Genomic DNA, 22,117 nt, shown 5'->3' with positions numbered 1-22,117 from the left:
TCAGTTAATTCTTAATGAAGCCACTAGATGGTGAACTTCACTCTGAGGAAAGAAACTCAAATCGGTCACGTCACAATTAATCATTTATCTAAAGTCCAACAGGTATATCTGAAGATACCTAGCTGTTATGTTTCTGAAATAGACTAACAAGCACGATCCTTTCCAAAATAAGTACATGACATAAAGAGAAGCCAGTGACAATGGCAAGGCCAAACCTAGAGTATAGTTTTGATGACCTCATTTAAGGGAGGATATGATGCATCGGAAGTGGTTCAGAGAAATCTATAGACTGATTCATGAAAAGGGTGAGCTATCCCATGAGACAGGTTGGTCAAGCTACGTTATCTGCTGGAGTTTAGAAGAGTGCAAGGTGACTTGATTGACATTTATAAAATGCTGAGTAGTCTTGACTCAGTGGACACGGAGAATGCGATTCTTTCTGTGGGATAATGTAAAAGTAAAGGATCAGAGCATTACTGGCCATCCAGATCCTAAATTGCCCTTGAGAAGGCAGTGATCTGTCTTTTAGAACCACTGTAGTCCTTATGGACAACGTACTCCTACAGTGCTATTGGAGAGCGAGCTCTCGGATTTAGAGAGTGACATTAAAGGACCAAAGATACTCTTCCAAATCAGGATAGTGTGCAAGTTCGAGGAGCTTCTGTGCACCTGCTGCCCTCATCCTCATTGGTAGCACAGGTTTGGGTTTGGGGGAAATTGAGTAGCCTGGGTTAGTTTTGAAAGCACAGGTAGATAGATTATTGATGAACAGTTGGGCAAAAAAGTTACCACAGCTAGGCAGGTTAGTAGAATTCAGATTACAATCAGATCAGTCATGACTTTACTGAATAACAGAGCAGATTTGAGTTGCCAAGTAGCCCATTCTTCCTGCTAAATTCATGTATTCATGTTAACAATATTGATCACACAAACACTATTTCACTAAGACAAGAAAACCTACAGATGATGGAAATCCAATTCATCTCTCCTGGTACTTATCCTTGCAAGTGGAACAAGTGCCACACCTGCTTCTACACCTCCTCCCTCACTACCATTCAGGGTCCTAAACATCCCTTCCAGGTGAGGCAACACTTCATCTGGGAGCCTCTTGGGGTCATATTCTGTGTCCGGTGCTCCCGGTGTGGCCCCCTGTATATCGGTGAGACCCGGAGGAGGTTGAAAGATTGCTTTGCCAAGCACCTATGCTCCATCCACCAGATAAAGGAGGATCTCCCAGTGGCCAACTATTTTAATTCCACTTTCCATTCCCATTCCGGCATATCAGTCCATGGCCTCCTCTACTGTCGCAATGAGGCTGCGCTCAGGTTGGAGGAACAACACCTTATATTCTGTCAGGGTAGCCTCCAACCTGATGGCTGAACATTGATTTCTGGAACTTCTGGTAATTGCCCCCCCCCCTCACTGTTCCTATTCCCATTTCCCTCTCTCACCTCATCTCCTTACCTGCCCATCACCTCCCTTACCTTTCTTCCATGGTCTCCACCTTTTATCAGAGTCCCCCTTCTCCAGCCCTTCATCTCTTTTACCTATCAGCTTCCCACCCCTTTACTTCACCCCTCCCCATCTCCTGGTTTCACCTATCACCTTGTACACCTTGCTGTAACTTCTCACCATTTTTTCCAGTCCTGCTATTGAAGGCTTAGTGTCTTTCGGTTTAGAATACAACCTGTACATCTTGTGGGGAAAGAACACCACATATTTTGTAAAGATCTCCAAATAAATTGACATTGGGCCTAGTAAGTTTGGGATTTGACCTCAGTTGATTTATGAGTTCTTATCCTGCAAATACATGTTTGAATAGAAAAATTAATGGTGGGTCAGTGACATGAACCAACTGAACTGCTTTCTCTGGCTTTCCTGAAGACCACACTGAGTAAAGTGGAACCAATTCTGAGAGAAATCATTGCATAAACAATGAACTATCAGATTAGGCACATATATCAATTTTTGAACACTTTATTTAATGTTTTCTTAAAACAATCAGATGTTCTATTCAACATTAAGTCTTCAATAGCAGGCCTGTTGTCACTGATTTTCATGTAATCTCAAAAGACGAGAGTAGCGAAAGAATTGCAGCAATAGTGACTGAGGTTTAGAATTTCCCAAGACAGTGCAAAACTTCAGCTCACTTGTTAATAACATCATTATATGTATTGTTTGTACATATTGCTAGTCTAGGCTCATTTAAGAATGGCAGTTGGGAGTAAAGTGATTTGAGTGATTTGCTTTTTTTTTATAAATGTGATACAATTTTCTAATACCTTCTATTGTTTCAACTCAGTAGGCATTTTTATTTATGGGCAAGGAACTGATGTGGTAATGTCTTTTTTATTTTTGTGAATGATTTGGGATGAGTTGATGAACGATAAGAAAAACACAGGCTGCACACATTTAACAAGAAAAATTTCAAAGACATCCATCAAAAAGCAGCTTGCTCCCTCGAAACAACTATATTTTCTAAAATTTAGCATAAAATAGAGACATTGCCCTGAAACTAACTTTCTCTCTTCATGGATTGGAAACACGAGGGGGTATTTCTTTACTCAGAGAGTGATAGCTGTGTGGAATGAGCTTCCTGTAGAAGTAGTAGAGGCCAGTTCAGTTGGGTCATTTAGGGTAAAATTGGATAGGTATATGGACAGGAAAGGAGTGGAGGGTTATGGGCTGAGTGCGGGTAGGTGGGACTAGGTGAGATTAAGAGTTTGGCACGGACTAGGAGGGCTGAGATGGCCTGTTTCCGTGCTGTGATTGTTATATGGTTATTTGGTTATATGTTGTTAGATCTTCTCTTGCCATCATCTACTTTTATTCCAGATTTCAATTACTCGTGGTTTTCATATTTTAATTGAGATTCTGTGATGATTTATTGGTACTTTTTGGCTCATTATTTCTGTTGTTGGTAAATATTTTGATGTTGACACCACTGAAGTTTGATCATTCATAACGGCAATATACACACTGAACATTTATTCTACAAAAGTGAAAGAAAATCAAGATTCTGATTAAGAATCTTTGACCCAAAATGTTCGTTTTCTTCCTCTTTCTGCAGCTGCTGCCTGACCTGCTGAGTATTTAAAGCATTTTCTATTTTTATTTGTTCTACATTATTTCATTTTTAGTAATCTGGCAATAGCCCAGTAAAATCATTCACATTTGCTGCTAACTCAGTTATATTATTTCTGTCACTTTTGATCCAAACAGCTATAAGTAATACAATATTGTTACCTAGGTGAATGTATTTGCCATTTTCATCCTTTTCTGCTAGCGGACTTCCCTCCTTATCAAGCTCTTTGCGATAACGCTTTATATTCTTAACCATTAGGTCCTTCCTGGTCAACTCATAGTGATTGGGAAAGTGGTTTACAATTTGATCATCTGAAAGCCGATAGCCATTTTCAACACTGAAGACGTTGCGGATAGTCTGTATGTTCATCCTGCAAGGTTAACGTAAGCCAGAAAATACACTGACAAAACATCACTTCATTTTAGGAAATGCAAATGTGATAGTAAGCAGCATTAATTATCCAAAACGTAGTACATTCTAAAGCTATAACGTTTATTACTATGAGATACGGAAGGACATGCGCTGATAATGTGGGATACTCTGTCAGGGATACTATTTGCTGCCTATCATTATTTGTCCTGACGAGATTTCCAGCAATGCACTCCATGTGTTCCTGGAAAGACATCCGCAATGTTAATACAAGGTTTATCTTAACTGCATTATATTTTAAATATATCTATGAAGGTTCTCAGTCATCCAGGTCATTGTATATCAAGCAGTCGTAAATCAAGGCAACTGGACTTGCTGTGTTGTCTAGAAGACGTTTCACCACGCGTCGGAGGGGCATCTTCAGAGGGGGTGGGGCACGACACCACCTATCAGCTACTTACAATGCAATCCTAACATCTTTATTCCAGCGTCTCCTCCAATCATGCAAAAATAAGTCTAATGCCCCTCTCATCACCCCTATGACTCATAACGGCCCTCATGTGATTGCTATACCCCTAAGCAACTCACAGATCATAAACTGGAAAACTACCCACCATGGATTAGAATTGAAGAAGCCTCTCAGATAAGTGGTGAAATGTCTTCTAGACAACAATAGTAAATCCAGTTGCTCTAATTTACCACTGCTTGATATTTTAAACTGAACTGAAATTCTCAAATTTCCAGGGTAGCATGTGAGTTCATGTTTTCTGGAAACCTACAAGTTAGGCTTATAGTTACAGATGGGGAGGCACAGTAGCATAGTGGTTATCACAATGCTTTACAGTACCAGTGACCCAGGTTCAGTTCCCACCGCTGCCTATAGGAAGTTTGTACATTCCTCTCCCGAATGTGTGGGTTTCCTCTGGGTGCTCTGGTGACATACCGGTTGGTGGCTTAATTGGTCAGTGTAAATTGTCTTGCGATTTGGCTAGGATTAAGTCAGGGAGGCTCGAAGCGCTGGAAGGCCTAATCCACACTGTATCTCAATAAATAAATAAAAACATTGCTCTGCCCCACCCAGACGTTGGCAATAAATTGTAAACCTGAAAGGTAACACTGCTTTCAAACCCAAACCTAAAGTACACACCACTGCCACAATGTGAATGCAAATCTTGACATTTCTAACCACAAGGAACAAAAGGATTGTATGTAGGGCATTATAATAGAGACTCATGTCCTCATAACAACTCATGTTTATGGTAACCCAAACTTCAGAGCAATTCATGTTTTCAGTATTTTTTAATTTGTTTATTGAAACATAGAAAACCTACAGAACAATACAGGCCTTTCGGCCCACAAAGTTTTGCCGAACATGTCCCTACCATAGAAGTTACTAGGCTTACCTATAGCCCTCTATTTATCTAAGCTTCATGTACCTATCCTAAAGTTTCTTAAAAGACCCTATCGTATCCGCCTCCACCACCGTTGCCAGCAGCCCATTCCACGCACGCACCACTGTCTGAGTAAAAAACTTACCCTTGAATCTCCTCTGTACCTACTCCCCAGCACCTTAAACCTGTGTCCTCTTGTGGCAACCATTTCAGCCCTGGGAAAAAGCCTCTGACTATCCACATGATCAATGCCTCTCATCATCTTATACACCTCTGACAAGTCACCTCTCATCCTCCGTCACTCCAAAGAGAAAAGGCCGAGTTCACTCAACCTATTCTCATAAGGCATGCTCCCCAATCCAGGCAACATCCTTGTAAATCTCTTATGCACCCTTTCTATGGCTTCCTCATCCTTCCTGTAGTGAGGCGACCAGAACTGAGCACAGTACTCCAAGTGGGGCCTGATGTGGGGAGTGTCCAAGTGGGGAGATACAGCATGGAATAGGCCCTTCAAACTGCACTGTCCAGAAACTCCCGATTTAACCCTAGCCTAATGACAGGATAATTTATAATGACAAGTTAATCTCCCCAAATGGTACATCTTTAGACTGGGAGGAAACTGGAGCACCCAGAGGAAGCCCACATGGTCACAGGGAGAATGCACAAATTCCTTACAGCCAGTGCTGGAAATTGATTCGTACAGTTTGCCTTCTTTTGTACAGTAGGTACGATTGGTCTTTGTCTACGTATAGTTTTTTAAATAAAATTCTATAGTATTTCTTTTTTCTTTTAAATACCTATGGAAAATGAATCTCCAGCTGGTAGAGTGGATTTTGGTTAATTGGGGCAGCCAGATATTTGGGACAATTCTTAAAGAACGAAATCTAATATAGAAAATAGCCCGGATTGTCTTCATTTACTTGGGATACTACGCCGATTAATTGGGCCAGAAGACTGTTGCTGAACAGTTTTATAACTAGCGTCAGTGACGTTCAGTTGTGTGCCTTTTAGACACCATGCTTCAAATAAACAGCTTTTAAATAGCGTAAGATGAGTGTTTGTGTTAAAAAGCAATGATTTTTGTTACTGATAGTTGGTGAGACATAAGCAGTAAGACAATTCAGAAGTGCATTTTTCACTGCAATTTCAAGCACTCAAGCTTAGAGGTGCCAGAAGTGGTTGAACAATTTCAACAAGTTAGGAACTACGAAGAATTTGAAAGTGTCAACAATCATCTTGTACGTTACAATGAAAATGAAGATTTGGAGGATGCAATTGTCGATTGCATTGTACGAAGGCCGTCCATTATCAGCACTAGGTGTCTGTGCTGATTTTGTTCATTTACAGTCAATCAAAAGAAGACAGCAGCATATACTGGATGAATTCCTCCATTGATAGCTTGAGGAACTAATACAAATGACTTTGGTAGTGTTCTAATTTATCATGTGTTTCTTTTAAATACATAATTTGTTACACAGTTAAAGGGTACTTTCACTTCTTTTATATCTTTTTAACTATTTCCATGAAACTTCAACTAATTTGGATAAGTGTATGAGGATAATTGAGCCAAAATGTACTGGCCCCAATGTATCCCAATTAACCAAAATACATTGTATAGTTAATATATACTATACTTTGATAATAAAGTTACTTTTAACTATGAGATTATTTTTATAACGTCTTTAGTACTTTATTTATATAGTTTTGCATAGATTGATGATCACCATTTAGGGGCAGCTAAAGCTAACAATGGAGGTTGTAATGCCTTTCAAAGATTCAAAGCACATTTATTATCAAGGAATGTATAAATTATATGCCTGTTTACAGGCAGCCATAATACAAGAAACCCAAATAACTCAGTTAAAAGCAAGGCCAAAAAACACTGTGCAAGAGAGAAGAAAAAAATTGTGCTATTGGTATATCTTTGTTGCAGTTAAAACATCTCATTTAAAAATACTGCTCTTATTGAAAGTGTATAAAGCTAGTAAAAAAAGACACTTCTGACTTGCTCTGCTTGTCCCAACTCACCAAGATGAGCTGACATCCCCCCATCCACCTATTTGCGTGTGCCCGCACGCGCGCACACACACACACACACACACACACCACCACCACCACCCCCCGGCCAGAGGCCAATATGGCAGGCCAAAGCTTCTTCTGCTCCAGCAGTGTCGTCTCGACAGAGCAGGAATGCTGATGGTATAGTGAAGCTCCACCTAAAGCCCCACTGGAATATGTTTATAGTTAGCAAAGATCCACTGCCAACTGTGCTGGATGGAAAAGCTATGATGGTAATTGTCTTTGGCATTCAAAGTCATTTTAAAATCGTCAAGATAAATATAATGAAACATGATGACTAAATACTTAAAAATAACATTAAATGAACTTAATTTTGAACAGAAATTTTCTTCTCCTTTGCAGCCTTACACTGTCCTTTGATAGGAGGAGGGCCACGATCTTGCCCTTGGTCTAACCTATTACAGGATTCAAGAAGTAATATCCCACATAAATAGAACCATAGAACATTACAGCACAGAAACAGGCCTTTTGGCCCTTCTTTGGCTGTGCCGAACCATTTTTCTGCCTAGTCCCACTGATCTGCACCTGGGCCATATCCCTCCAAACCCCTCTCATCCATGTACCTGTCCAAGTTTTTCTTAAATGTCAAAAGTGAGCCCACATTTACCACTTCATCTGGCAGCTCATTCCACACTCCCACCACTCTCTGCGTGAAGAAGCCCCCCCCCCAATGTTCCCCTTTAAACTTTTCTCCCTTCACCCTTAACCCGTGACGTCTGGTTTTTTTCTCCCCTAGCCTCAGTGGAAAAAGCCTGCTTGCATTCCTGCCAGAGATTCTCAGCAAACTCAGTCCTGCTGTTGAAATGCAAAGGGGTAGAGCACACAAATTGTCACTTGGTTTAAGATGAGCACATTTATTACTGCCAGACTTGACTGCAGTTCTGATGTCCAGTGGGATGGCCTACGGTTTCTGTCGATGCTGGCACATCAGTGTGTGCTCTACGCTCTCAATACCTGGCTCTCTGTGCTCACTAGTCCGAAGAGTTGATCCAAAGAGGAAACTGTTTCAGTGGCCGTCTCCGTCTCCGAGCTTACTTCTGCCTAGCCTGCTGTGTTCTACCAGCATTTTGTGTGTACTGTTTCAGTGGTCTATTTTCTTTCCCCATGTTTCCTTTTTTAAGAAATTGTGATTCATTTTGAGGTATATTTCGAGAAGAACTGGCAGTGTACCAAGGTGCAGTGAGCCTTCTTCACATCTGAGCTTGGGGAACTGGCAGACTATGTAAGTGCGGAGGAGATATTTGGTGTGGGTGAGGGACAAGAGCTGGAGATCTCTGATGGTAAATTCCCCCTGTAGTTCATTTAGTTGTTAGAATACAAAATCCTGACAAGCTGTTTTAAAGCTACACTCAAACTGGGACCTTTTATCTGCATCACACTCCACTAGATCTACACTGTCTTGAATACATTGTTTGTATTAAAAGGCAACTCCATACAGAATAGTGGGCCCCACTGTCATGGGTTTTACTGGAATGTGTTTCCAAAACCATCGGGTAACAAAATGTAAACACGCCAAACCTCTTTTACTTTTCCAGGTTGCTCAGATCTACAACCTTTGCTTTTGCTTCCTCGCCCTTTTTTGTATTAGCCATAAATTCATCAGCATTTGAACCCTGATCTTTGTCACTTTGATACTTCAGGTCATTACTTTGAATGTCACAGAAGGTAAAGAATGCAAACACAACTGGGAAACTTCACTAAGATAGTCCTGAAGCTAATGCTGAAACATGATTCTCCTGCCCCACCCAGTCAAGTCTCCTCTGTCAGGAGCATGAAGGGTAAAGGAAGGTGAGTTTATTAGGTCACAGGAAGCGAATGCACTTTGGAGTCTGGATGGAACTCCATTTTACTGTCACATTGCCATTATTTACAACCAATCTTTCACTGCAGCATAAAATACATTTACCCAGATTGAAATATTACTAATCAATAGATAAACCAGAGTGCAATTGGTTTATACTACCACCTCACTCTCAACACGAGCCCACAAGGTGTAATCCATTATGGTGCTCTTGGCCCTTACAGGTATATACCACCCGTCCTGTTAAAAACACACCCATTCACGTTCTGCAGTCTGCAGGGAAAATGGCACAATTATCTGCTTTGCCCGGCACTCCTGCAGAAAGGAATAAACAATGGCTGTATGTAGAGAGGCTGCCAATGAGGGCTGGCGCTAATTGAGCTACAGTTAACATGCGGCCACTCGATGCTGGGGTGTGATGCTTGGGGCTGCCCCTTGGCGAGGCTGGGCTAGTGCTGGGAACTGGCAGTGGCTGCTCCCCCAGCTGACTGTCAGCCTGTATCCCGTGGTCTCTGTCATCACCGCCAATGGGAATGAGGGACACTACTGGCTCACGTGCTCATGGGCTGAGGAGGGCTATACAGGCAAACAAAGAAAAGGAATATAGTAGTCTCTACGACAACAGTAGGGCGGGAGAGGGAGAGGGAGAGAGATGCCGATTGAAAGTGGAAAGTGGATGTGCCTGGAAGAAGTGTAAACTGGAGCAAATATAAGAAACCTTAAATTCCAGAAGTGAAGCAGGAAAAAAACAATGATGGAAATGTAAGGTATAAGACTCAAATGATCGATGGATTTAAATAGCTGTCTTTGAGGGGTATTATGCAAAGGACCTGTGTTAAGCTTCATTGGAAGATTGTAGGAAGCTAAAGAGAGAAGAGAGGTCAAAATGGGGTGGGAATTAGAAACACAGGGCACTTTTGGAATCATAGAGTCATAAAGATTTACAGTATAGAAAAAGGCCCTTCAACCCAACTCATCCATGCTGACCAACAAGCTAGCCTCGTCGGCCTGCATTTGTCCCTCTCCTATCCATGTACTTACCTATGTTGCTAATGTGCCTGCCTCGCCCACTATTACTGGCATAAAGAAGCTGCCTCTGGAGTCCCTTTTAAAACTCTTGCCTCTTATTTTAAACCTATCCCCCTCCCCCGGAGAAAAAGACAATATATGTATGGTCACCAAGTCTGCTTCCCTCATGTTAACTTTATCAGGACACCTCTCAATCTCAATGTTCCAGGGAGTAAAGTAAATCATCTATGCAACCTCTCCTTATAACTTGGGCCCCCAAGTCCAGGCAACATCCCAATAAATCTCTTTGCAGTCTTTCTAGTTTACTAACATCTTCCCATAACTGGATGACTAAAAGTATACACATTACTCCAGGTGAGACCTGACCAACCTCTTATATAACTGCAAAATAACTTCCCATCTCCAATATATACTCTGTGGATGTGCTCAATGGCAGGGAGGGCTTCACCCATGATGGACTGGGCCATATCCACTACTTTAGTAGGATTTTCCATTCAAGGGCATTGGTGTTTCCATACCAGGCCATGATGCAACCAGTCAATATTCTCTCTACCATACATCTATAGAAGTTGTCAAAATTTTAGATATCATGCCAGATCTTCGCAAACTTCCAAGGAATTAGAAGAATGCTCTGCTTTCTTTGTAGTTACATGCTGTGCCCAGGTCAGATCCTATGAAATGATAACATGGAGGAATTTAAAGTTGTTGACCCTCTCCACCTCTAATCCTGCTGAGGACTGGCTCATGGACCTCTGGTTTCCTTCTCTGGAAGTCAATAATCAGCTCCTTAGTCTTGCTGACATTGAGTAAGAGGTTGTTTTTGTGGCACCATTCACCAGATTTTCAATCTCCCTCCTTTATGCTAATTCGTCACCACCTTTGATTCAGCTAACAATAGTAGTGTTGTCTGCAAACTTAAATATGGCATTGGAGCTGCCCTTCAGTCATTAAGTATAAAGCGAGAAAAGAAGAGGGCGATGCACACAGCCTAGTGGTGCACCTGTGCTGCTGGAGATTGTGGAGGAGATGTTGTTGTCAATCTGCACTGACTGGGGTCTTGAAGTGAGGAAATCGAGGATCTAATTGCACAAGGAGATATCTGAGGCCAAGGTCTTGAAGCTTTTTGATTAGTTTTGAGGAGATGATGGTCTCGATGGTAAGCTGTCAGCAATAAAGAGCATCCTGATGTATGTACCTTTGATGTCCAGATGTTCCAGGCTTGAGTGAAAAGCCAATGAAATGGCATCTGCTGTGGACCTGTTGTGCTGATTGGCAAATTGGAGTGGATCCAAGTTGCTTCTCAGGCAGGAGTCAAAATGCTTCATCACCAACCTCTCAAAACACTTTATCACTGTGGACATAAGTGCTACGGGACAATGTCATTGAGGCAGTCTACTACATTCTTCTTAGGCACTGGTATAATTGAAGTCTGCTTGAAGCAGGTGAGTATCTCAGAATGCCAAAGCGGGAGTTTAAAGATATTGGTGAACACTCCAGCCAGTCGGTCAGCACAGGTCTTTAGTACTTGGCCAGATACTCCAGTTGGGTCGGATGCTTTCTGTAGGTTCACCCTCCTGAAGGATGCTCTCACCTTGGTCTCAGAGACTGAAATCACTGAATCACTGGGGGCTCTGGTGTTGGTGGAGGTTTCTCCATGTTTTAATGGACAAAGCGAGCACAGAAGGTGTAGAGTTCATCTGGGAGAGAAGCCTTGTTGTCACCTAGGTCACTTGGTTTCACTTTGTAAGACATAATTGCATTCAAGCCCTGTCACACTGATCTGACCTTCGGCAGATTGCATATCTCATGGTTCATCCAGGGCTTCTGGTTGCAGAAAACTCTGAATGATTTTGTGGGGACACACTCATCTATGACTGTTTTATGAAGTTTGTGACAACCAAGTCTGTATACAAGTCTGTATTCAGTCAGATCCTCTGATGAACATGCTCCAGTCCACTGATGAAGCAATCCTCTGCCTCCCATGACCACCTCTTTGTTGTCCTTATCTCTGAAACCTTGCTATTTAGCCTCTCCCTGGATGCAGGTGGGAGAAGTACAGCCAAGTGACCTGATTTCCAAAATGTGGTCTAGGCGTAGAATGGTAGGCACTCCTAATCATAGTGTAGCAGTGATTAAATGTATTGAGACCCCCGGTACTGCAGGTTATATTCTAATGATAATGGACAGAGATTTCTTCAAACAAGCCTGATAGAATTCCCTGACATTGATTTGGAATGTGTCAGGGTGGTGATGGCAGCAAACAATATCTCAGGTGCCTGGTTAACCTTGGCTTTTGGTGATTTGTAAATTAAGATTATGGAGGAGATCTCTCTTGGTAAGTAGAACGATTGGCACTTAATCAATACATAGATGTTTCAGGTTGGGAGAAGAAGCATGTAACAAGAATGTCATGTCTGAGAACACAGAGACTTTATTAAGAAACACCTTTTGCCTTTTCCAAATCAGCAGTCTAGACCATCCTGTGTATTGAGAAGCCTTCAAGTCTTACCAACATATCTGGTGTAACCAGAGTGAGCTATGTCTCTGTGAAACACAGAATGTAGCAATTCCTCATTTCTCTCTGATACAGCAATCTTGCCCTTAGGTCCTCAATTTTGTTCTGGGTAGAGGAACTTTCATTGTTTAGTGTTTCAGACTGGCTTGGAGTCCTCTCCTCCTCCCAGCCATCGCAATGTACCCTTGTCCACTTACCCGCATCCTTGAGAGGTAAGCTCTCAGAGTCCTTCAGAAAATGGTGTAATTGCTAGTTCATAAAGATGATTCAAAGGTATGTTGCTTGAAGGAAATTAAAGGCAGCGGATTGCAGCGTCAGTAATTCAGAGGAGGTATATCTAGAAGTTCTGTGAGCAGCCCTCAACATGTCCTGTGGTTCACATGTGCCATTTTGGAAAGGGTTATGAAAGGCTCTGGTAAAGTGCAAGATCTTCTTCTTTTATAAGTACAATGACAAAAAGAGTACTAATGTTAGGATGTCGCCTCAGCGTATAGTTTCAAAGTTTCCCTTTGTATGATTTCCAGTATGCCTCAGGAAGTCCACTTAATATTCTCTTTTCTTCATTCAACAGGGATATTAAACACATTATGTCAGCTCAGAATTTGATTAAGATGCTTATTTTCATCCTTTTCTACTTCCGCTGACACATGAAATTGAAAAGGTTGTTCATTTATAATGGGATATAGGGTTAGTAGTTTCTAAGGCCCTTCCCCCAGCAGTTCATACCTACAAGGGACTGTTTGTTTTGTCATCAAAATATAGTAGTGCCCTGTACTGCCAGGTAAGGGAGAAGAAATTCCATATAAAACACGCTCCTTCATTGACGTTACCAGGATACATACAATATTCTAAAAATGTCTTATGAATTTAATTCGCTCAAAGCATTCTAAAAATTTTACTTGTAAAATAAAATGTGACAAGGTCTTTAATTATATATTGTGGTTTAAGTAAATGTCAGAGTTGAATGGGGTTGTATTAACAAACAACAATGGAGCTGTAATGTTGCAAAGTAGACCGACAGGCATTTTGCACCTTCATGCCATATTCTGTCAGACATACTGCACTGCTAAGCTTTTAAGGACATTGCTCTCTAAAGCCTCAGCCAGCTTTCCATCAAACACCCACCTCATGAAGCTTTTCAGAGGCAACTTGAAGTGTGCCACCTTAACACTTGTAGATACTCTGCTGTCTTCAATTTTTACCCTGGCTTTTGCAAGGCACTTTTTCATGCTCGTGATTCGGGTAGATGGAGCTCGTCAGCCTGTGAAGGCAGTCCATCTGAGAGAGGGAAAACTCTGATTTCAAACCTCTGCTGCCTTGCGGCCATACCCACTCATGGGAAAGGCTTCGGGAGTAAACCCTGAGGACAAATCCGGAGCTGGAGTCCCTAAGACAGTCCGACGTTGCCTTCAACCTCGTTCTGGCAGCTCCTGAGACGACACTGATACCAAGCTGTATCGGCCCTTGCCCTTCCTTTGGACAACATCGGTGTCATGGAGAGGGGAGACTTGCTGCATGGGAACAGCCAGTCTTCCATAAAGCTTTGCCCAGGCCTGCGCCCTGGAAACCATTTCAGGCGCAGATCCATGGTCTTGCGAGACGAACAGATGCCACCGATACTGTGCCATATTTTAAACAATCTGCAGTTGGATCAATATTTACCTTAACAGACTGCTGCTATATGAAATATTTCTCCTTCCTATTAACATTCCCCCAATATTACCTACCTTGGTGGTGCCCCAACACCAGAAAACACATGGTCCACAATTCGTGGTCAACTATAGAGAAGATGAATATCTCAAAACATAATGCTCACTTTGCAGCTTTGGCACCTACTTCCTGCAAGTAATGTCACTTCTTTGCATTGTTGTCTTCAAAATGCTCCAAACTATTAAATCTATGACTCCAAATTTTATCTACGTACCCAAATAACTAGGTATTAGTCGTTTACTAATAAGCAATGTACTCACCAATAAAAATTCCAGTTTTCATTTTCTGAAACCTGGATCCAACCTCTTTTTTGAAAGTTATTTACAAGCACAGACTTGTCAATGTCTGAAACCCATTTTAGTTTCCCCGCCATGGGTTCTTGAACTGCTGCAGTTAATGCTGTAAGAAATAAACAAAATGTGAAACTAAGAGGTATATACAACATAAGAAGAGAACAGGAGTAGGCCACTTGGCCCCAGGAGCCTGTCCATTATTCAATATAGTCATGATATATCCAAAGGACTATAAGACATCGGAGCAGGATTAGGCCTTTTGACCCATCACATCTGTTCCACCATTCAATTATGGCTGATTTATTTTCTCTCTCAACCACCATTCTCCTGCCTTCTCACCATAACCTTTCATGCCTTTACTAATCAAAAACCTATTAACCCAATGACTTGACCTCCACAGTGATCTGTGGCAATGAATTCCACAGATTCACCACCCTCTGGCTAAAGAAATTCATCCTCATCTCTGCTTCATTTCTGAGTTAGTGCCCTCTGGTCCTAGACCTCCTCACTATAGGAAACATCCTCTAAGCGTCCACTCTATCCAAGCCTTTCAATATCCAGCAGCTTTTCATGAGGGACTCCCAAGTCCCTTTGCACCTCCAATTTCTGAGGTCTGCCCATAGTTCTCCTGCAGTAATCTGGCCTCCACAGCTTTATGGGGCAGAGAATTCCAAAGATTTATCACCTTTGGTGAGAGAAAGAAAATCCTATGTGTCTGTCTTAAATGACTACCTTTTAACTTATAACTATAGATGTGTGGTGGAGAGTATATCGACTGGTTGTGTTAAGTCTTATAATTCTATTTGACAGAAACACATGGGAAACCAGGATAATGTGTTCACTTGGTTTTTACTTTAGAGGGGTGCTCTTTTATGACATAGTGGCATAATGATGTATGCCATTCACAAACTTCATACCTTTAGCCCATATGTAAAAAACAAAGAATGTTTAATCAAAGAATATACTTACAATATTACTGAAATATTAAATATACTACAGGTTGCATCACAGCCTGGTATGGCAACACCAATGTCCTTGTATGGAAAAGTCAGCAGAAAGTAGAGGATGCGGCCCAGTCCATCACAGTAAAGACCCCTCCCCACCATTAAGCACATCTCCATTGATCACAGTCGCAGGAAAGAAGCATCCATCATCAAGAACTCCCACCATCCAGACCACGTTCTCTTCTCGCTGCTGCCATCAGAAAGAAAGTACAGGAGTCTCAGGACCCACACCAGCAGATTCAAGAATAGTTATTGCCCCTCTTGAACCAGAGGAGATAATTTCACTCAAATTCACTCATCCAATCACCGAAGCGGACTCACTTTCAAGGACTCTTCATCTCATGATCTCAAATTTTATTGTTTATTTATTTATTTTTCTTTCTTTTTGTATTTGCACAGTATTTTTCACATTGGTTGTTGTCTGCCCTGTTGGGTGTGGTCTTTCATTGATTCTATTGTGTTTATTGTATCTACTGTGAATGCCCCAAGAAAATGAATATCAGGCTTGTATACAGTGACATAGATGAACTTTGATAATAAATTTACTTTGAGATTTGAACTTCAAGACTCTCATTTGAAGAAATATTTTATAAAACATCTATCATGTCATCATGCCCCCTAATTATTATGCACTCAGTGGCCAATTTATTACGTATCTTCTGCACCTAATTAAGTGGCCGCTGGATGTATGCTCGTGGACTTCTGCTGTAGCCCCTCCACTTCAAAGTTGAAAATGTTGTGTGTTCAGAGATGCTCTTCTGCACATCATTGTTGTAATGCATGATTATTTGAATTACTGTCACCTTCCTGTCAGCTTGAACCAGTCTGACCATTCTCCCCTGACCTCTCTCATTAACAGGCACTCAGAACTGCCACTCAGTGAATGTATTTTTGTTTTTCACATTATTCTCTGTATACTCTAGAAACTGTTGTGCATGAAAATCCCAGCATCAGCATTTTCTGAGATATTCAAACCACCTGGTCTGGGAACAACAATCAAACAGTCAAAGTCACTTGGATCACATTTCTTCCCCATTCTGATGCTTGGTTTGAACAACAACGGAACCTCTCGAACATGTCTGTATGGTTTTATGCCGCCACATTGAGTTGCTGTCACATAATTGTCTAATTATTTATTTGCATTAACAGACAGGTGTGCAGGTGTACCTAATAAGTGGCCACTTTGTGTACATCCTGCAAGTCTTGTTGGTTTTTTTACTTATGTATGGAATGGTTAATCTCAATGATATGCAAACAAAACTTTATACTGTATCTTGGTATGTGCAATGGTAATAAATCAATTATCATTTACACTTTTTACAATGTGTGACTCAGAAAAGAATGTATATTGAGGTGAAGTGAAGTGAAGTAACACCAGCATATTCAGACGCTAGCTGCGCGCTCAGTAATTGCATTCCAATAATGGCCAGACTGTTTCCTCCACTGACAAGGATGCGTAAGCATTCTGGTTAGCTCCTTGTTTCAATGTTTCAGTTCTGCAGAGCTGAAATCTACGATATGCCGCAATATTTTTCTTTCCAGAACGATACGATGTATGGTTGTAACTGAACATGTTGAACCATAAAGACAGCTGTATAATCTGAGGAAGTGCATTACCTTCTACTGAAGAAAAGGAAATTGTCATAGGCATGGAATCTCCTGAGGCTACATAGAAACATGTAAAACCTACAGCTCAATACAGGCCATTCAGCCCCCAAAGCTGTGCCGAACATGTCCTTACCTTAGAACTACCTAGGCTTACCCATAGCCCTCTGTTTTTCTAAGCTCCATGTATCCATCCAGGAGTCACTTAAAAGACCTTATCGTTTCCGCTTTCATCATCGCTGCCGGCAACCCATTCCATGCATTCACTATCCACACAATCAATGCCTCTCATTATCATGTACACCTCTATCAGGTCACCTCTCATCCTCCATCACTCCAAGGAGAAAAGGCTGAGTTCACTTAACCTGTTCTCACAAGGCATGCTCCCCAATCCAGACAACATCCTTGCAAATCTCCTCTGCACCCTTTCTATGGTTTCCACCTCTTTCCTGTAGTGAGGCAACCAGAATTGAGCAGAGTACTCCAAGTGGGGTCTGACCAGGGTCTTGTATAGCTGCAACATTACCTTTTGGCTCTTAAACTCAATTCCATGGTTGATGAAGGTAAAATGCTCTGTATGCCTTCTTAACCACAGAGTCAAACTACGCAGCAGCTTTGAGTGTCCTATGGACTCAGACCCCAAGATCCCTCTGATCCTCCACACTGCCAAGAGTCTTGCCATTAATGTTATATTCTGCCATCATATTTGACCTACAAAAATAAACCACCTCACACTTATCTGGGTTGAACTCCATCTGCCACTTCTCAGCCCAGTTTTGCATCCTATCAATGTCCCGCTGTAACCACTGACAGCCCTCCACACTATCCACAACAGCCCCAACCTTTGTGTCATCAGCAAATTTACTAACCCATCCCTCCACTTCCTCATCCAGGTCATTTATAAAAATCACGAAGAGTAGGGGTCCCAGAACAGATCCCTGAGGCACACCACTGGTCACCCACCTCCATGCAGAATATGACCCGTCTACAATCACTCTTTGCCTTCTCTGGGCAGGCCAGTTCTGGATCCACAAAGCAATGTCCCCTTGGATCCCATGCCTCCTTACTTTCTCAATAATCCTTGCATGGGGTACCTTATCAAATGCCTTGCTAAAATCCATATACACTACATCTACGGCTCTACCCTCATCAATGTGTTTAGTCACATCCTCAAAATTCAATGAGGCTCGTAAGGCACGACCTGTCTTTGACAAAGCCATACTGACTATTCCCAATCATATTATGCTTATCCAAATGCTCATAAATCCTGCCTCTCAGGATCTTCTCCATCAACTTACCAACCACTGAAATAAGACTCACTGGTCTATAATTTCCTGGGCTATCTCTACTCCCTTTCTTGAATAAGGGAACAACATCTGCAATCCTCCAATCCTACAGAACCTCTCCTGTCCTCATTGATGATGCAAAGATTATCATTAGAGACTCAGCAATCTCTTCCCTCGCTTCCCACAGTAGCCTGGGGTACGTCCCATCCTGTCCTGGTGACTTATTCAACTTGATGCTTTCCAAAATCTTCAGCATATCCTCTTCCTTAATATCTACATGCTCAAGCTTTTCAGTCTGCTGCAAGTCATCCCTACAATCACCAAGATCTTTTTCCATAGTGAATACTGAAGCAAAGTTTTCATTAAGTACCTCCGGTTCCATACACACTTTTCCACTGTCACACTTGATTAGTCCTATTCTCTCATATCTTATCCTCTTGCTCTTCAAATACTTGTAGAATGCCTTGGGGTTTTCCTTAATCCTCTCTGCCAAGGCCTTCTCATAGCCCCTTCTGGCTCTCCTAATTTCATTTTTAAGCTCCTTCCTGCTAGCCTTATAATCTTCTAGATCTCTATCATTGCCTAGTTTTTTGAACCTCTCATAAGCTCTTTTCTTCTTGACTAGATTTACAACAGCCTTTGTACACCACGATTCCTGTACCCTAACGTCCTTTCCCTGTCTCATTGGAACATATCTATGCAGAGCCCCAAGCAAATATCCCCTGAACATTTGTCACATTTCTTCTGTACATTTCCGAGAACATCTGTTTCCAATTTATGCTTCCAAGTTCCTATCTGATAGCCTCATAATTCCTCTTACTCCAATTAAAAGTTTCCCTAACTTGTCTGTCCCTGTCCCTCTCCAATGCTATGGTAAAGGAAATAGAATTGTGATCACTATCTCCAAAATGCTCTCCCACTGAGAGTCCTGACATCTGACCAGGTTCATTTCCCAATACCAGATCAAGTACAGTCTCTCCTCTTGTAGGCTTATCTATATATTGTGTCAAGAAACCTTCCTGAACACACCTTACAAGCTCCACCCCATCTAAACCCCTCACTCTAGGGAGATGCCAATCAATATTTGGGAAATTAAAATCTCCCACCACAACAACTCTGTTATTATTACTCCTTTCTAGAATCGGTCTCCCTATCTGCTCCTTGATGTCCCTGTTACCATTGGGTAGTCTATCAAAAACACCCAGTAGAGTTATTGACCCCTTTCTATTCCTAACTTCCACCCACAGACAACTCCTCCACGACTTCCTCTTACGTAGTTAACAGGGTTGAATTACGAACATGCAGGATCTTATGCACACAAGACACTGAGCAATGCTAAATGTCTGTGTGGCCATGTTGGTATGAAGAATAGATTCGTTAAGCAAAACAACATGGCAAACAGGCCCTTTGGCCCAACTTATACATTCTGATCAAGTTGCATAACTGAACTTGACCCAATTTTCTGATTATTGAGATTATTGGCAAATAAGCAACAAAGGTGTTTATTGAATAGTCTTTGAGGCTGGTGGTGATTGATAGGATTTGGCATTTTTCACTGGCATTTAGGCACACAGTGAGGCTGGTGGATCTGGCAACATTGCATCCAGATCATTGGATCTGGACTCACGTCAAAAACCCAAAGCAGCCCATCCCCACTGCTTTCTGGTACGTGCTCAAAAGGACTCCTTGCCTCTTTCCGTACTGTTACAGGCTATCTCTCCCTCTTTCCACTTCCTCCTTTAAAGCCTTTAGTAAGACATCCAAAACTTTGCAGCCTGTTCTCTCATGTATGTGATTCTCACTGTTCCCCAGATCACTTTCGCTTCCTGTATTTCCTACAGCAAAAATGAACCTCCTCTTTAGTTAGTGCAAACTAAGCGTAGCTGTTAATACTCACAATATCAAAAGGAGACCAATGGATACAGGATGCTTAGCACAGAATGCAAAAGTGTTCAGATGAACCAATGGCACTAGTTGCTATTTATGAATATGTCAATAATTTTGATGAAAACAAGATATAATGTATCCACCTTTGCTAAAGATACAATTAAGTAGAAAAATGAATTGTGTGGAGGATTCAAGAGGTCTGCCAAGAGATATAGAGAGTTAAACAAATGGTCAAGAGGAATATAAGGCACAGAATGTGAGGTTCCGCCAAGAGGCCTATAACCTTGTCATAGGGTTTGGAGGCTTGTGTGTCTCAATGACCTGGAAAGCTCCGTTGGCTGAAGTCAGGGCTTTGTGCTTTGGCTTTTGGTAGGGTCATCCATGCCACACAGACCAAAGGGTAAAGGCCAGACTAAGAGTGGTCCACCAGTCCTCCGGGTTTGAGATTTCAGCTCAGGGTTAGCAACCCTAAAATAGCAATGAAGAATCCTTCTACATCTGAGTGTGATGGTATCCCTGAGTTTCCAGCTGGATCTTGTATGACTGGCAGTAGTGAACATTGAGAGGAAGCTACTGGCCCGATGAAGGAAGCTCTGAACACCCCAGAGGTGGAGGACCTTCATTGCTGCCCTAAACGCCAACAGTGTAACTGGCAGGAAGTAAATAAGTAAATGTGAGGTTATGCACGTTGATAGAAAGGACAGAGAAACTGGATATTATTGAACAAATGAAAAACTGGTACTAATAAGAGAAAGTCTTTCACCTAAAGCATTATCTCTGTTTCCCTTCTCACAGATAAGGCTGTTAGGAATCATTCCGGAGTTATGGCATTGTGGATAACATAATTATGGAATAACTGAACTGAGAACCAGTCTTCAGGAAATAAAACATGTATTTAATTTAATTTCCAACCAAAAAATAAACTCATCTTAGGCTTCCAGCTGGGTACAGGTATCAATTTTAACGGAAGTTTTGAGGACAAAATTTACCATCTTCTTCAGGGATGATGACTGGACATGGCTAGCCCGGTGGTATTTATACCCCGTCATCTGTCTCTCCTGATTGGTTAGTCCTTATCCAATCAGGTTTCCGCTTCCCTGCCTTGCTTACAATCAAATTCCAGTTCTTACCTCGAACACGATCGTTGTCTTTGTTAAAATTCTTTTCCTCTGGTTTGAAATAGAAGCTATTGAAATAAAACTAGAGGAAAAGAATTTTAACAAAGACAAAGGTCTCGCTCTATGTAAGAACTGGAATTCTACATAAGGAAGGAGGAACAGCAGGGTTATATACCAGACTGGACATGCCCAGGGTTAATCTCTGATGAATGTAGCAAAGTTTGTCATTGAAATGTCAGTTACAATCAACATCTGTACCTGGCTAAAAGCCCAAGAGTAGTTTATTCATCACGTACAGCGGAAAAGAAATAGATCCTTTTTCCAACTGATACTTTGTGGCTAGTGAAACTAATTTATATTCTGTCCCGTTGAAACTACATAGTGAAAGAGAATAGATTAAAGTTATTCCACATTGTTAAAGGTGTATCCCTGCCACTTAAATCACAGTTCAGGATAGACTTGTTTTGCACTTAACCTTCTGGTTAGTTGTATATTCATGAAGCCTTTCTTCAAAACTTTAATAAAAGGGTATATTTTGAGTGTCTGCCTATTGCAACAGAGAGCAGCACTGCATATTCAAAGTGGTTCTGCTGGTTGGCTGTGAAGCCATTATGAATATGTAATTCTGTAAATTTATCTATATTAAACATGTTAATGTTAAGTCAGTGATTATAGCAATTGAAACTGTAGCTAATTGGTTATTGATATTTTTGTGTTGAAGAGGTAAAAAAACAGTACCAGGAGAATGAGATTGTCTTGGACTGTCCTGGACTCTCTCTCCTGAAAGTTTGCAGTGTGATTAAGTCCTGACGAAGGGTCTGGGCTGGAACCGTGGACTGCACTTCTTCCTAGCCTGCTGCGTTCCACTAGCATCTTGTAGTGTGATTAAAGACCAGTTACAGGACTTGAGTGGCTCAGAGTTAGTCAGTTATATCAGAGGCCTGC

At 41.6% G+C, this 22,117-nt stretch overlaps 1 protein-coding gene across 2 annotated transcripts in view; it reads right to left on the bottom strand.

The window, feature by feature from the left end:
• Nucleotides 1-22,117, bottom strand: part of LOC132398516 (polyglutamylase complex subunit TTLL1-like) — a 43,402-nt gene that overhangs the window by 20,457 nt on the left and 828 nt on the right. Inside the window, exons 2-4 of one of the 2 annotated variants that reach the window (XM_059978093.1) lie at nucleotides 15,242-15,466; nucleotides 14,240-14,378; nucleotides 3,247-3,455 (exon numbers count right to left, since the gene is read on the bottom strand). In XM_059978093.1, the coding sequence (XP_059834076.1) occupies nucleotides 3,247-3,455; nucleotides 14,240-14,352 (322 nt within the window). In that variant the 5' untranslated portion in view covers nucleotides 14,353-14,378; nucleotides 15,242-15,466. The remainder of the gene's footprint in view (nucleotides 1-3,246; nucleotides 3,456-14,239; nucleotides 14,379-15,241; nucleotides 15,467-22,117) is intronic. The other variant, XM_059978092.1, reaches the window with a different exon arrangement.

Source organism: Hypanus sabinus, chromosome 8 (genome assembly GCF_030144855.1).
Source record: "Hypanus sabinus isolate sHypSab1 chromosome 8, sHypSab1.hap1, whole genome shotgun sequence".
In the NCBI taxonomy this organism is placed as follows: Eukaryota; Metazoa; Chordata; class Chondrichthyes; order Myliobatiformes; family Dasyatidae; genus Hypanus; species Hypanus sabinus.
The sequence above is the reverse complement of the archived record's forward strand: the minus strand, read 5'-3'. Positions and strand labels throughout refer to the sequence as shown.